Source organism: Sphaeramia orbicularis, chromosome 3, assembly GCF_902148855.1.
Source record: "Sphaeramia orbicularis chromosome 3, fSphaOr1.1, whole genome shotgun sequence".
Classification (NCBI taxonomy): domain Eukaryota; kingdom Metazoa; phylum Chordata; class Actinopteri; order Kurtiformes; family Apogonidae; genus Sphaeramia; species Sphaeramia orbicularis.
Window position 1 is genome coordinate 15,517,980 of NC_043959.1, and position 16,177 is coordinate 15,534,156.

Genomic DNA, 16,177 nt, shown 5'->3' on the forward strand with positions numbered 1-16,177 from the left:
AGAACCAACACACTGTGGACCACATCTCTGGAAGTGGATCAACTCTGGAAGTGGATCAGTACACAAGAACCCTCTGGTACCACAGACAGGTAGGGGTAGGGGTACTAAAGGGTGTATACATATATATATATATATATATATATATATATATATATATATATATATATATATATATACATACATACAGGGTGGGGAAGCAAAATTTACAATGAACATTTAGTTGTTTTTTCTCAGCAGGCACTACGTCAGTTGTTTTGAAACCAAACATATGTTGATGTCATAATCATACCTAACACTATTATCCATACCTTTTCAGAAACTTTTGCCCATATGAGTAATCAGGAAACCAAACGTCAAAGAGTGTGTGATTTGCTGAATGCACTCGTCACACCACAGGAGATTTCAAAAATAGTTGGAGTGTCCATAAAGACTGTTTATAATGGAAAGAAGAGAATGACTATGAGCAAAACTGTTACGAGAAAGTCTGGAAGATACTATTAAAGAAGAATGGGAGAAGTTGTCACTCGAATATTTGAGGAACACTTGCACAAGTTTCAGGAAGCGTGTGAAGGCAGTTATTGAGAAAGAAGGAGGACACATAGAATAAAAACATTTTCTATTATGTAAATTTTCTTGTGGCAAATAAATTCTCATGACTTTCAATAAACTAATTGGTCATACACTGTCTTTCAATCCCTGCCTCAAAATATTGTAAATTTTGCTTCCCCACCCTGTATATACACACACACACACATACACACACACACACATACACATTTAATATGAGGGGGTCAGGTCTGTGGTCTGGGGGGTTAGGTCTGGGGTCTGGGGGGTCAGGTCTGTGGTCTGGGGGGTTAGGTCTGGGGTCTGGGGGGTCAGGTCTATGGTCTGGGGGGTTAGGTCTGGGGCCTGGGAGGTCAGGTCTGTGGTCTGGGGGGTCAGGTGTATGGTCTGGGGGGTCAGGTCTGTGGTCTGGGGGGTCAGGTGTATGGTGTGGGGGGGTCAGGTCTGTGGTCTGGGAAGTCAGGTCTGGGTCTGTGTGGTTTAAGCTCCAACAGGAGGGTGAACAGAACCCTCAGATGAATCTGGTCCAGATAAACCCGGTCCAGAGGTGCCATTGTCCTTCTTGTCCTGTCTGTGTGTCTGTCCTGTGGCGTTTCCTCAGTGTTTGGTCCTGTTACGTGTCTGTTGTGTCTCTGTTGTGTATCTGTTGTGTATCTGTTGTGTCTGTGTTGTGTGTCTGTCTCTGTTTTGTGTCACTGTCATCCTTGACAGATGATATAATGTGTGTAAAAGGTTCAAGACTCCTTCAGTTCTGTTTATTTACTGAACACATTCATTCAAATGGTTGAGATTAAAACTAAAGGTTATTTATTGTTATTATTATTATATTAAAACACAGAACACTGAAGGAAAAACATCCTTTTACAGTTAAATAGATTAAGAAGGAAACATCTGATCCATTTTATTATTTATGTTATTAGGTTTTAGTTCAGTTCAGTCAAATGGGGGGGTCTGTGTTATATGGGGGGGTTCTGTGTTATGTGGGGGGTTAGAGGGGGGTCTGCGTTATGTGGGGGGGGTCTGTATTATGTCGGGTGTTTGTGGTGGGGGTCTGTGTTAATGTGAGGGTCTGTGTGTGTGTGTGGGGGGGAGGTTATGTTATGTTTGGGGTCTGTGGAGGGTTTGTGTTAATTCAGAGGTCTATGGCGGGGGGGGTTATGTTGGGGCCCTGTGGAGGGGTCTGTGGGGGGGTTCTCTGTTCTTTGTATAACCCTGAAGTCTGTCAGTGGTTCTGCGTCTGTTCTCAGATGAATCATGTGATGGGGAGGGAACCACAGTGGAACCACGGGGCAGGACTCTTGAATCACTGTGAACTGAGGACACTCCCTTACCTGCACCCCCCCCCCCCCTCCAGTATAAAGTCCAGGGTCTGCCTCCTGCTGCTGTCAGAGTCCTTTGGAGAACCTGATGGCTATGGCTAATGTGTGGCTGCTATGGCTCAGCCTGTGGTCCACGGCAGCTGGTACGTACACCGCCTCCACCCACTTCCACCTGAAGAGACCCCCCCTCAACCCTGATAGGACCCTCCCCCTGAAGGGACCCTCCACCTCAGCTTCAACACTAACATCTGTTTTTGCTCCAACAGTGTCGGTGTGTGCAGGTAACAGCTTCCCTGGGATCCCAGTCAGAATGAAAGGTAACGCAACAGTTCAGACATTTAAGGGGTTTTATATTCAAAGGGTTTAGATATTTAGAGGGTTTTATATTCAAAGGGCTCAGACATTTAAGGAGTTTTATATTCAAAGGGTTTAGACATTTAAAGGGTTTTATATTCAAAGAGTTTAGATATTTAAAGGGTTTTATATTCAAAGGGTTTAGACATTTAAGGGGTTTTATATTCAAAGGGTTCAGACATTTAAGGGGTTTTATATTCAAAGGGTTTAGACATTTAAGGGGTTTTATATTCAAAGGGTTCAGACATTTAAGGGGTTTTATATTCAAAGGGTTCGGACATTTAAAGGGTTTTATATTCAAACGGTTTAGATATTTAAGGGGTTTTATATTCAAAGGGTTTAGACATTTAGAGGGTTTTATATTCAAAGGGCTCAGACATTTAAGGGGTTTTATATTCAAAGGGTTTAGACATTTAAGGGGTTTTATATTTAAAGAGTTTTATATTCAAAGGGTTTAGACATTTAAAGAGTTTTATATTCAAAGGGTTTAGACATTTAAGGGGTTTTATATTTAAAGAGTTTTATATCCAAAGGGTTTAGACATTTAAAGGGTTTTATATTCAAAGAGTTTAGATATTTAAAGGGTTTTATATTCAAAGGGTTTAGACATTTAAGGGGTTTTATATTTAAAGAGTTTTATATTCAAAGGGTTTAGACATTTAAAGGGTTTTATATTCAAAGGCTTTAGATATTTAAAGGGTTTTATATTCAAAGGAACTAAACATGTAATGGAACTAAACATTCAAAGGGTTTTATATTTAATTTAACTCCATCAAAGACGATAAAGTACAAGTGAAAATATACAGACCAATAGTCCAATGTAATGACACAAAAACATACAAATAAGAACAAATACACACTTTTATCTTTATTTTAATGAAAAATTAATTAAATTATGAAAATATTTACATTTACAAAAACTAAACTGAAAAATCAGTGTAATTTTAACACTATTCTGCCTCAGTTGATCAGACTTGTTTATTACAGATCAGATACAAAGACACAAACACATTTAAGAACAGACAGAATAGTAGTAGTAGTAGTAGTAGTAGTAGTAGTAGTAGTAGTAGTAGTAGTATTAGTAGTAGTATAAATGACACTGAGTCTATTTCAGACATTTCATGTTGTTCATATTTGTTCAGTTTATTCACATTTAGTTATTAAAGGATAGTTTGTAATTGGAAATATATTTATGTAATTTGACTATATTTCTTTACTTATACTATATATACTATTTATATTAAACCAAATAGTACAGTGTGTATTTGTCATTCATTATAGTTGATTGCGTTATTATTAGATCCTATTGATCTGCATGTGGAACCTGATCTAGAACCAGTACAACATCACTGATTATTAATATCTTCAGTGTTCTGTTGGTTTTCATCTGTGGACCCGATCAGACCCTTTAGCGGTTGGTTTTGGTCCACAGACCGTATGTTGGACCCCCTGGTCTAGATGAACAGGACATACAGAAACACTGATGAAGTGTTTGTCTCTCACCTTATTATTAAATGTTATGAATTTAAATCAAATGTTAAGAATTTAAGAACAAGAAGCAAAAATAGAATAAGAAAAAAGTAAAGAATCAACTCTAACAGAATGTTAAGAGTTATATATGTGTGTGTGTGTGTGTGTGTGTGTACGATATAAGTGTATTTGTGCAAATACACTGTGAATATGTATAAAATAATTATATTTAAATCTGTACAAATACTTTATAATACTTTACAAATATTGTAGCAGATTTTCTATTTTCTATTTTGTTTCACAAGTGAATGTTTCCTGTTTTCCATCGTCCTAGCACTTTATTTTTTAATTTATTTTATATTAATCAAATTTATTTTTATATTTATTTTATATTTAGTTCATATTTATTTTTATATGTAATTTTATTTTCTGCCTGTTTTTCCCACCTGTTTCCAGACGTGCAGCTCGTGCATACTGACCAGGTTTTATCTGTCTTTACCTCCACCAAGGAGGCTACGTTTTTGTCGGCGTCAATGTGTCTCTTTGTCTGTCTGTCTGTCTGTCTGTCTGTCTGTCTGTCTGTCTGTGTGCAAGATAACTCAAAAAGTTATGGACAGTTTGGATGAAAATTTCAGGAAATGTTGATACTGGCACAAGGAACAAATGATAAAAATTTTGGTGGTGATCGGGGGTTGGGGGGGGCCACTGATCTGCACTCGCCGAGTGCTCCTAGTTTCGGACTGTTTTTAACACCTGTTTGCAGACGTGCGGCTCATGCATACTGACCGGGTTTTTTCTGTTTTTTCTGCCTGTTTTTTCTGTTTTTCTGACTGTTTTTTCTGACTCTTTGCAGACGTGCGGCTCATGCATACTGACCAGGTGTGCAGTACTTGGGGGAACGGTCACTTCCAGACCTTCGACGGGGACGTCTTCCAGATCCAGTCCACCTGTAACTACGTCTTCACGTCTCTGTGCAGAGACTCGTACCAGGACTTCAACATCCAGATCCGGAGGCAGAACGAGGATGGACGCCTTGTCATCAGCAGCATAGTCCTCAAACTGGATGGACCCGTGGTGGAGCTGGTCCATGGGGGGGCAGTGCTGCTGGATGGACACACGTAAGGTTACACCGAACTTGGACCTGAATCTGAACCTGGACCTGACCCTGAATCTGAAACTGAACCTGGACCCAAACCTGACCCTGGACCTGACCCTGGACCCGACCCTGGACCCAAACCTGACCCTGACCCTGACCCTGACCCTGACCCTGAACCTGAACCTGAACCTGAACATGACCCTGGTCCTGGACCCAAACCTGACCCTGGACCTGACCCTGAATCTGAACCTGACCCTGAACCCAAACCTGGACCTGGACCTGGACCTGGACCTTAACCCAAACCCAAACCAAGGTTAGAATAGTTTTGGATTTTTAATTATAGTTTAGTTTTATTTAGTTTGGACTTTTTTTCTCTAATTCAGTTAGTTTTAATTAGTTTTTAGAGCATGTTTGCTAGTGTTTATTAGTTATTGTTTTTTTCTAAATGCTTAGTTTTAGTTTAGTTTTAGTATTAGTTTTAGTTATTTCATATATTTTATCTTCCTCACCATCCTATTCAAAGAAATTAGTCAGGCACGGATCACTGGATTACTCTGGACACTTTATTTGGGGGTCAGGTTGACTGAGCAGAGACACAAACACATGTACATTATGATGTATAAATTCCCTATAGCAGGTTGTGGGGGTGGGGGCGTGATCCATACACAACATCAGTTACGTGAAAACAATGCGAAGATGTGCAAAGCGTGAGAGGAGATGCACAAAGCAGCCAGCAGTTTAACCAGATAGAAACATATACAAACCAGAATAGCCAGCAGTTAAACCAGATAACCACTTGGTGTGTCATACCCTGAACAACATTCAGAGCAGGTACAGTCCATGCAGCTAACCAGCAGTTAAACCGCACAGAAACATATACAGGGTGGGGAAGCAAAATTTACAATATTTTGAGGCAGGGATTGAAAGACAGTGTATGACCAATTAGTTTATTGAAAGTCATGAGAATTTATTTGCCACAAGAAAACTGACATAATAGAAAATGTTTTTATTCTATGTGTCCTCCTTCCTTCTCAATAACTGCCTTCACACGCTTCCTGAAACTTGCGCAAGTGTTCCTCAAATATTCAGGTGACAACTTCTCCCATTCTTCTTTAATAGTATCTTCCAGACTTTCTCGTAACAGTTTTGCTCATAGTCATTCTCTTCTTTCCATTATAAACAGTCTTTATGGACACTCCAACTATTTTTGAAATCTCCTTTGGTGTGACGAGTGCATTCAGCAAATCACACACTCTTTGACGTTTGCTTTCCTGATTACTCATATGGGCAAAAGTTTCTGAAAAGGTATGGATAATAGTGTTAGGTATGATTATGACATCAATATATGTTTGGTTTCAAAACAATTGACGTAGTGCCTGCTGAGGAAAAAACAACTAAATGTTCATTGTAAATTTTGCTTCCCCACCCTGTATAACCCAGTCCAGCAGCACTAAACCACACCTTAGCAGATCTCTCATATCTTAATCATCTCCAGTTCCATTATTAGCCAACTTTGCTTCATTTCAGTTCAGCTAGCTGTAGCTAGTAACATCAAACGCTTTTTAACATTCTAACAGGTTCCATACCTCTGTAATTGGATTAGTTTTCATCCTCCTCTTTTCTCCTCTTCTAAACTGTGCAGTTCAGGGCTTGGAAGGCCTTTTCATGGTGATAAACTCTCCAGTCTTTACCTGGATGCTTACACTTGTCTAACACTGTCATTCAGCTCGACTCTGTCTCTGTCACTCACGCACACACACAGTGAGCACAAAAAAAAACAAACAAAAAAACGACCCCACGCATCACTAAAGTAAATCCCAGACAGGACTGTGCTGCTTTGTCCCAGCTTTAGTCTGTATGTTCCAGGTAGAGTGGGGACCAGAAGATGACTGGAAACCACCTGTGACCAGACATGACAGACTGTGAAGTGTCCTATGGTGCCGCTAGCTCAAATTGCTGGAGCAAAATAAATCTATTTCATATCAATCCAACATTGACAAAGACGAAAACGAAGGGAATTTTATCCATAATTTTTATATGTTTTAGTTAGTTTTATAAGCTCACAATACAGTTTCAGTTAGTTATCGTTTTTTTCTCTTAATTAGAGTTTTTATTTATTTCAATTAACGAAAAAGTTTTTTCACTTTTAGTTTTCGTCATTTCGTTCATTTTCGTTAACGATTATAACCTTGACCCAAACCTGAACCTGACCCAGAATCTGAACCTGGACCCGATCCTGACCCTGAACCTAGACCTGACCCTGACCTTGACCCTGACCCTGAATCTGAATCTGAATCTGAATCTGAACCTGGACCCGAACCTGACCCTGACCCATAACCTAGACCTGATCCTGACCCTGACCCTGACCCTGACCCTGACCCTGAATCTGAACCTGGACCTAAACCCAAACCTGAACCTGACGCTGAACCTAGACCTGACCCTATCCCTGACCCTAAACCTGGACCTGGACCTAACCCTGAATCTGAACCTGGACCAGAACCTGACCCTGAACCTGAACCTGGACCTGACCCTAAATCTGAACCTGGACCAAAACCCAAACCTGATCCTGACCCTAGACCTAGACCTTTATCATCACAGTGACCAGTGTTTTTATTTTTTTCTGGGGCCCAAATACACCATCATAGATGGTTTAGCAGATACTGGATTACACACACACACACACACACACACACACACACACACACACACACACACACACACACACACACACACACACACACACATAAATATATATAATGGTCTTTACTTTCATAAATAAACTGTAATGTCTTTCAATATTAAATGACAGACATACATGAAACAACAGATAAAACAATAAAAAATAATTTTTAACAGATAAAACAAAGTATATATTAATATAATGAAAATGAACCAATGTTGGTGTTAATCACTGACATATGACAGAAGAAAAAAATCAAAAAAATCAAAATAAATAACTTATGTGTAGAATGTTGGAAAAAATGGTTTTGAATAAAAAAAAAAATGTTTGTTTACTTTAGGGTTAATATATAGTGTAATATGAATAATCATTATTAATAATAATAATAATGGTAGAGTTGATTGTTTATATTTGTGCTGGTACATTAGAAAATAGATAATAGAAATGAATAATTATTTAGTATTAAATGAACTGAATTAATGCAATATTAGATTAATATTAAACAGTAATGATGATGAAAGTTTGTCTTTTTAATGGTTTAATATGTATTTAAATCTAAATATTACTGACATATTCATCTGTAGTTTAGATCAGTTCAATATCACTGCATTAATAATGTCAATGTTGAAATGATCCTTCAATTTTAAAACCAAACAAATGTCAAGTTAGTTCAGCGTTTGGTTCATGACTGAATATTATTGAAAAATCAAATACAGTTGAATCAGGTTAAAGTCAACCCTACAGTTGAAGAAGTCAAACCTACAGCTGAATATGAAAAACCTAATAAATAAGTAAATAAATAAATAAATAAATGTGTGTTTATTCCAGAGGTTTGATCAGGTGCTGTCTATTTCCATGGTAACACTGACCTCTGCTGGTCAAATACCAGCACTGACTCAGACGTACGTTATGACTCAGACTCAGGTGTCTTTATTAGACTAAATATTCAACCCACATGTTATTAATATCATTATAAAACAGATGTTTATAGTTGGATGATAAATGTTACATTTGTGTTGAATCCAGTTCAGTTCAGGTTCCACATTCAGACCAAAAAATAACTAAGAACCGGAACAAAAGGAACATATTTACATCAAACTGAAGTGTTTTAAGGAGAATCAGTGAAATAAGACCAATATTCAGTTTATCACTAATACCACTAATACATGTTGTTTGTGTGCATATATATATATATATATATATATATAGATAGATAGATAGATAGATAGATAGATAGATAGATAGATAGATAGATATAGATATAGATATATAGATATATAGATATATATATACAGGGTGGGGAAGCAAAATTTACAATATTTTGAGGCAGGGATTGAAAGACAGTGTATGACCAATTAGTTTATTGAAAGTCATGAGAATTATTTTGCCACAAGAAAATTTACATAATAGAAAATGTTTTTATTCTATGTGTCCTCCTTCTTTCTCAATAACTGCCTTCACACGCTTCCTGAAACTTGTGCAAGTGTTCCTCAAATATTCAGGTGACAACTTCTCCCATTCTTCTTTAATAGTATCTTTAAGTCGACATTGCTGTGTGATGTTCTATTGGTAGCATGCTCTAAAACGCCCCAAATAGCAGAATCCAGAGGGTTTAGATCTGAGCTAGAAGGCGGCCATAAACATGATTCCCAAAAATTGCTAAAGTTGGATTTGTTGCTGTTGTCAACAAGTGTTTTGGTGTTCTTGTGTAAGATTTTAACTTCAAATCATATTTTACTGCATTTCTAACGGTCTTGTTGTCTACCTCAAGTTCAATTGCCATTTTTCTCATGGATTTGGTTGGATCCTTTAGGAGTTTGGATTTGAGAGCTTTAATAAAAGCTTTGGTATGTTTTTTGTTGCTTCCTCCACTTCCAGACTTTCTTGTAATAGTTTTGCTCATAGTCATTCTCTTCTTTACATTATAAACAGTCTTTATGGACACTCCAACTATTTTTGAAACCTCCTTTGGTGTGACGAGTGCATTCAGCAAATCACACACTCTTTGACGTTTGCTTTCCTGATTACTCATATGGGCAAAAGTTTCTGAAAAGGTATGGATAATAGTGTTAGGTATGATTATGACATCAATATATGTTTGGTTTCAAAACAATTGACGTAGTGCCTGCTGAGGAAAAACAACTAAATTTTCACTGTAAATTTTGCTTCCCCACCCTATATATATATAAATATATATATATATATATATATATATATATATATATATATATATATATATGTGTGTGTGTGTGTGTGTGTGTGTATATATATATACACACACACACATACAAACATATATATGATATCGTACAGATACAGTGGATCATTTAGTATCACACTGAATATTGGATCAGTTTCACTGATTATATTAAAACTGTTCAGGTTCAGATTTATTCACATTATTCATGTTTTATGTCAAAGGGGAGTTTATACATGTAAATGTTTTCATGACATTTAACTTTTTTCTGATGTAAATATGTATGTGGCCCATAGAGTTTTATTACATATTATTATTATTATTATTATTATTATGTTGTTGTTTGTTTTTCTGCTGCTCATTTTTTTCTTGTACTTCATCCTGCTTCTTCTTTGAACCACTACATTGTGTGACCTTTGACCTTTGTTCTTTCAGTCTGTGAACTTTGACCTCTGTTCTGTGTGTTGTGTGTGTGATCTTTGACTTCTGTTCTGTCAGTCTGTGACCTTTGACCTCTGTTCTGTGTGTTGTGTGTGTGACCTTTGACTTCTGTTCTGTCAGTCTGTGACCTCTGTTCTGTGTGTTGTGTGTGTGACCTCTGACCTCTGTTCTGTCAGTCTGTGACCTTTGACCTCTGTTCTGTGTGTTGCAGTCTGTGACCTTTGACCTCTGTTCTGTGTGTTGTAGTCTGTAACCTTTGACCTCTGTTCTCTCAGTCTGTGGCCTTTGACCTCTGTTCTGTGTGTTGTGTGTGACTTTTGACCTCTGTTCTGTCAGTCTGTGACCTTTGACCTCTGTTCTGTCAGTCTGTGACCTTTGACCTCTGTTCTATCTGTTGCAGCCTGTAACCTCTGTTCTGTGTGTTGTGTATGACCTTTGACCTCTGTTCTGTCAGTCTGTGACCTTTGACCTCTGTTCTATCTGTTGCAGCCTGTAACCTTTGATCTGTTCTGTGTGTTGTGTATGACCTTTGACCTCTGTTCTGTCAGTCTGTGACCTTTGACCTCTGTTCTGTGTGTTGCAGCTAGGGTGACCAGGTGCTTACGAGCCAGATGTGGGACAAGGAGTTTGTTTGTGTGGGACAATGTGGGACACGAAACCGTAATGCTGGAACAAAGTCTAGATTTTTAAACAATATGCATCTTATTGTCGAGCTTATAAATACAAATAACAACAATTTCATTTGGTTGCACACAGTATGCATATTTTTGCACTGGGCATTTATTTTTTGCTTTTTTTTGCACAGGTTTCAACAACTTTTTTGCTTGTAAAAACAAAACAAAAAAATCTACTTGTAAAAACTCAAAAAAGAAACCTCAAGTTTCAAATATTATAATTGAATACTTTCACAAAATCACTTTTTTTATTTGAGTACATATTCTCAACCCTCAAAGATAAACTAATCTATGTGCAATAAAACAAAAAGGCATAACTGACAACATTTTAACAGCTGTTTCCAGCCAACCTAAAATTACTTGGACCAAAAACCATTGTGCATCCAAACACAGAACAGTCAAACAATTAGCATTTTAACACGGTAATAAAAATAGAATAAGATAAAGTAAATATCCTGTGGAATTTTTTCAAAAAATAAATATCCACAGGGCAAAAGCATATTTTGTCCCCTCAAGTCTCTCAGTTCAAACTCCAAACTTAAAACTAGTTAAAGGGAATATGGATCAAATCTGACCAAACATCACATACATACAGTGTGTCACATCAAGTCATACTCGCCTCTATGTGCGATGGAGAAATAAGTTTAACATAGTTTGCAGAGTACCTTCTGTGAATCATCCCCCACCGCTTTCAGTCATGTATTAACATTTTCCCGTTCTTTTCTGTAGTTGCATCTTCTTTTTTTTTGCCTGGAGTTTCCATGATTTCCGCCAATATTTGCATGTTGGTGTCTGAGGCTTCTGCCTTTGTTTTCTTTGTGTCAGTGGGCGGAGCTCAGGAGGACGCAGGTGACAGGTTGATGGACTCCTGACCCTACATGTATGTTGGTTGATTGACAGCGGACACAGCCAATGGTAATAGCGCTGTCTCCGCTATAAAATGAAAGTCATGTTTAGAGAAAGGCGACTGTCCTGCACTTTGGAGAGCCAGAGCCAATCAAATGCGGGAAATCGTCTCAATTCGCGGGACGTGGAAAAAATGGTCATAACGCTGTGCAGTCCCGCACAAAGCGGGACACCTGGTCACCCTAGTTGTAACCTGTAACCTTTGACCTCTGTTCTGTGTGTTGTGTATGACCTTTGACCTCTGTTGTGTCAGTCTGTGAGCTTTGACCTCTGTTCTGTGTTGCAGAGTGACTCTACCGTTGTGTCAATCTGGAGTTTGTATTGAGAAAACTCCGACCTACATCAGAGTCAAAGCGAAGCTGGGTTTGATGGCGCTGTGGAACATGGACGACTCCTTCATGGTCTGTTTATGGACTATTTTTAATAATTACGTTAGATTTAATTAAAACAATGACTCAGAGACGTTAGAATGTTTAGTGGTGAATTCAACATTTAATTCAGCCAACATTTAACGTTTACTACGTTTGCATTTATTCTAATATTATTCTGTATTTTTCATGTTTCAGTGTAAATCATAAAACATTTACTGTTTTGTTTTATTATTGATTTTTGTTCATTTTATTGATAACTTTGGCTGTTTTTATCCATTTTATTATTGTTATTATTTATTTATCATTAAGTGCTAAAGGTGGACGTTTGGGTCTTTAAAGGTTAAAGGTGGACGTTTGGGTCTTTAAAGGTTAAAGGTGGACGTTTGGGTCTTTAAGGGTTAAAGGTGGACATTTGGGTCTTTAAGGGTTAAAGGTGGATGTTTGGGTTTTTATGGGTTGAAGGTGGATGTTTGGGTCTTTAAGGGTTAAAGGTGGATGTACGGGTCTTTAAGGGTTAAAGGTGGACATTTGGGTCCTTAAGGGTTAAATATACTGTCTTTTTTTTCCCCTTAAATTCTTCATTGTGTTTCTTCATTACTGTTGTTAATTAACGGAGTTGTATTTTGGCGGGGCTGTTTTTTCTGTTATTTACGCTGGCGTTCTGGTTCCAGGTGGAACTGGATGAGAAGTATCGGAACCAGACCTGTGGACTCTGTGGAGACTTTAACGGACGCCTGATCCACGACGAGTTCATCAGCCACGGTGACGTTTGACCCGCCTCTGTGACCTCGCCCGCTGTGAGCGGAGCTGCAATAGCTGGACTAACCTGTGTCTCTCTGGCCACAGGTGTCCAGATGTCCCCCTCGGACTTCGCTGACCTGTGGAAGATCGACGGTCCCACTGAAATCTGCTCCGAGTCCAAACAGAACCCGTCCTGGAACTGCAGCGCCATGGTCAGACTCCGCCCACTGACACTGACTTAAACATGCTGGTGTCTGTTTCACATGTTGGATTAGTTTGATTAGTTCTGTGTGTAGAGTTTGGTCCAGAGGGTCCAACACGTGGCCCTGGGTCCAAAACAGGCCGCCGAAGGGTCCGGTCCGGTCCATGACACAAAAACAGTACAGTGAAGAAATGAACAATAAATAAATGAGTTCAGGTTCCACATTCAGACCAACCACGGTGTGTTAGGTTCTCTCTGTTCCCTCTGGTTCTGGTTCTGTCTATTCCCTCTGGTTCTGATTCTGTCTAATCCCTTTGGTTCTGGTTCTGTCTAATCCCTCTGGTTCTGATTCTGTCTAATCCCTTTCATTCTGGTTCTGTCTAATCCCTTTGGTTCTGGTTCTGTCTAATCCCTTTGGTTCTGGTTCTGTGTAATCCCTCTGGTTCCGGTTCTGTCTATTCCCTCTTGTTCTGGTTCTGTCTAATCCCTCTGGTTCTGGTTCTCTCTCATTCTTCTGGTTCTGGTTCTGTTTAATCCCTCTGGTTCTCTCTAATTCTTCTGGTTCTGGTTCTCTCTGTTCCCTCTGGTTCTGTCTAATCCCTGTGGTTCCAGTTCTGTCTATTCCCTCTGGTTCTGGTTCTGTCTAATCCCTTTGGTTTTGGTTCTGGTCCTATCTAATCCCTCTGGTTCTGGTTATGTCTAATCCCTTTGGTTCTGATTCTGTTTTATCCCTTTTGTTCTGGTTCTGTCTAATTCCTTTGGTTCTGGTTCTATGTAATCCCTGTGATTCTGGTTCTGGTTCTGCAGAGGCCCATGTGTGAGCGGATCCTGTCATCTTCGGCCTTCTCCTCCTGTCACGGTCTCCTGGACGTGGACTCGTTCACCTCGGCCTGTGTCTCTGATCTGTGTCACTGTGGAAACGACTTCAACAGGAACATCAACTCTCCATGCATCTGCAGCACCGTCTCCGAACTCTCCAGGCAGTGTGTCCATGCTGGAGGACGTCCGACCAACTGGAGGACCAGAACCCTCTGCTGTAGGTCCAAACAACAACTGTCTAGAACCGGAGTCTAGAATCCGTACTTACCATTTACCGGCATCTAGAACCTGTACTTACCGTTTACCAGTGTCTTTAACCTCCTACTTACCGTTTACTGGTGTCTTTAACCTGTACTTACTGTTTGCCGGTGTCTTTAACCTCCTACTTACCGTTTACTGGTGTCTTTAACCTGTACTTACTGTTTAGCGGTGTCTAGAACCCGTACTTACCATTTACTTCCCGTTTGCCGGTGTCCTTCCAGGGAAGTCATGTCCTGACTCCATGCAGTACTCGGAGTGTGGTAGTCCGGTCCCTGACACCTGTTCCAACCCTGAGGCCAGTCAAACCGCTGACGACCACTGCATCGACGGCTGCTTCTGTCCTCCAGGTAAAACAAACACACACGCAACAGAGGATTAAGATTGAACCAGATTTAATATTTACATCATCAGGAGAATGAAAAGGGGTTAAAGGGATAGGGTTCGAGGGTTAGGGGGTTAGGGGGTTAGAGGGTTAGAGGGTTAGGGTTAGAGAGTTAGAGGGTTAGGATTAGAGGGTTAGGGGGCTAGAGGGTTAGAGGGCTAGAGGGTTAAGGTTAGAGGGTTAGAGGGTCAGAGGGTTAAGGTTAGAGGGTTAGAGGGTCAGAGGGTTAAGGTTAGAGGGTTAGAGGGTTAGAGGGTCAGAGGGCTAGAGGGTTAGAGGGTTAGGATTTGAGGGTTAGAGGGTTAGAGGGCTATAGGGTTAGGGTTAGAGGGTTAGGGGGCTAAAGGGTTAGAGGGTTAGGGTTAGAGGGCTAGAGGGTTAGAGGGTTAGAGGGTTAGGATTAGAGGGTTAGGGGTAGGGGGTTAGGGGGTTAGAGGGTTAGGGTTAGGGAGTTAGGGTTAGAGGGTTAGGGTTAAGGTTAGAGGGTTAGGGTCAGGGTTCAGGAGTTAGGGTTAGGGGGTTAGGGTTCGGGGGTCAGGGTTGGGGTTAGAAGGTTAGGGGGTTAGGGGGTTAGGGTTAGAAGGTTAGGGGGTTAGGGTTAGGGGGTTAGGGTTAGGGTTAGAGGGTTAGGGAGTTTGGGTTAGGGGGTTGGGGTGAGTCCACCTACAGATGGTGTTTGACAGCATCGTTGTCCTTTCAGGGACGGTGTTGGACGACCTGACAGGAAAAGGCTGCGTCCCACAAAGTGAATGTTCCTGCGTCTACAACAACCAGACCTATGGCCCAGGAGAATCCTACCATAGAAAATGCAAAACCTGGTACGGACCAGTCCACCCCCCCTACGACCAGGGTTTGAAATGAGGGTTTTCATTGTGAACGGGTGAAACAAGTCCAGTTAAAGCCACTGTTAAACCACTGGACCAGGTCCAGGGTTAGGGTTAGGGTCTGGACCAGGTCCAGTGTTAGGGTTAGGGTCTAGACCAGGTCCAGGGCTAGGGTTAGGGTCCGGACCAGTGTGGACTTTATCTGACTGCTGGTCTCACATGGACATTCACAGTCCAACCTATGGCCCCTGGACCAAAACTGACCAATGAGAAGAATGTGTGAAACGAACAAAATACACTGAAGATATTAGCAACCAAAGATGTTCTAAAGTCAAATAAGAACAGAAGAACCTTTAAATAATGATAAAAACTTCATTTGTCTTCACTTTGACTGGGTGAGTTTCGTTTCAATAGAGTAAAAACTCTTCCAGTTCAGAACTTGGAACAAAATTAAACCTGTTTCCAAATGTTTGGGTTAGGGCTTTCATGTACAAACCAAAAGTTCAGGCAGTTTTTCAGGTTATTCATGTTTTTTGTGAAAGTTTGTAAATGTAAGTATTTTCATAGTTTAATGTTTTTTTTAACTGAATTAAAACAAACAGGAAAATTTGTCATTATTTATAGTTTATTCAGTTGTTCTTTTACTGGTTCAACCCAGTTCAGATCACAGTGGTCTGAATGTGGAACCTGGACCAAGTTTAACACATGTTGGACTGTTTGGATTGGTTGAAGGGCTCCACTAACGGAGTAACAGTTCCACTAACGAAGAAACAGTTCCTCTGATGGAGTAACGGTTTCTCTAACGGAGGAATGGTTCCGCTCACAGAGTAATGGTTCCGCTAACAGAGTAACGGTTCCGCTAATGGAGTAACGGTT

General features: G+C 39.8%; 1 protein-coding gene across 1 annotated transcript in view; it reads left to right on the forward strand.

The window, feature by feature from the left end:
• The first annotated feature begins 1,977 nt into the window (after nt 1–1,977).
• Nucleotides 1,978–16,177, forward strand: part of LOC115413462 (mucin-5AC-like) — a 33,234-nt gene continuing 19,034 nt past the window's right edge. The window contains exons 1-8 of the mRNA XM_030126324.1: nt 1,978–2,164; nt 4,561–4,825; nt 11,988–12,102; nt 12,744–12,834; nt 12,919–13,025; nt 13,823–14,051; nt 14,317–14,442; nt 15,178–15,295. Coding sequence (XP_029982184.1) covers nt 1,978–2,164; nt 4,561–4,825; nt 11,988–12,102; nt 12,744–12,834; nt 12,919–13,025; nt 13,823–14,051; nt 14,317–14,442; nt 15,178–15,295 — 1,238 coding nt within the window. The remainder of the gene's footprint in view (nt 2,165–4,560; nt 4,826–11,987; nt 12,103–12,743; nt 12,835–12,918; nt 13,026–13,822; nt 14,052–14,316; nt 14,443–15,177; nt 15,296–16,177) is intronic.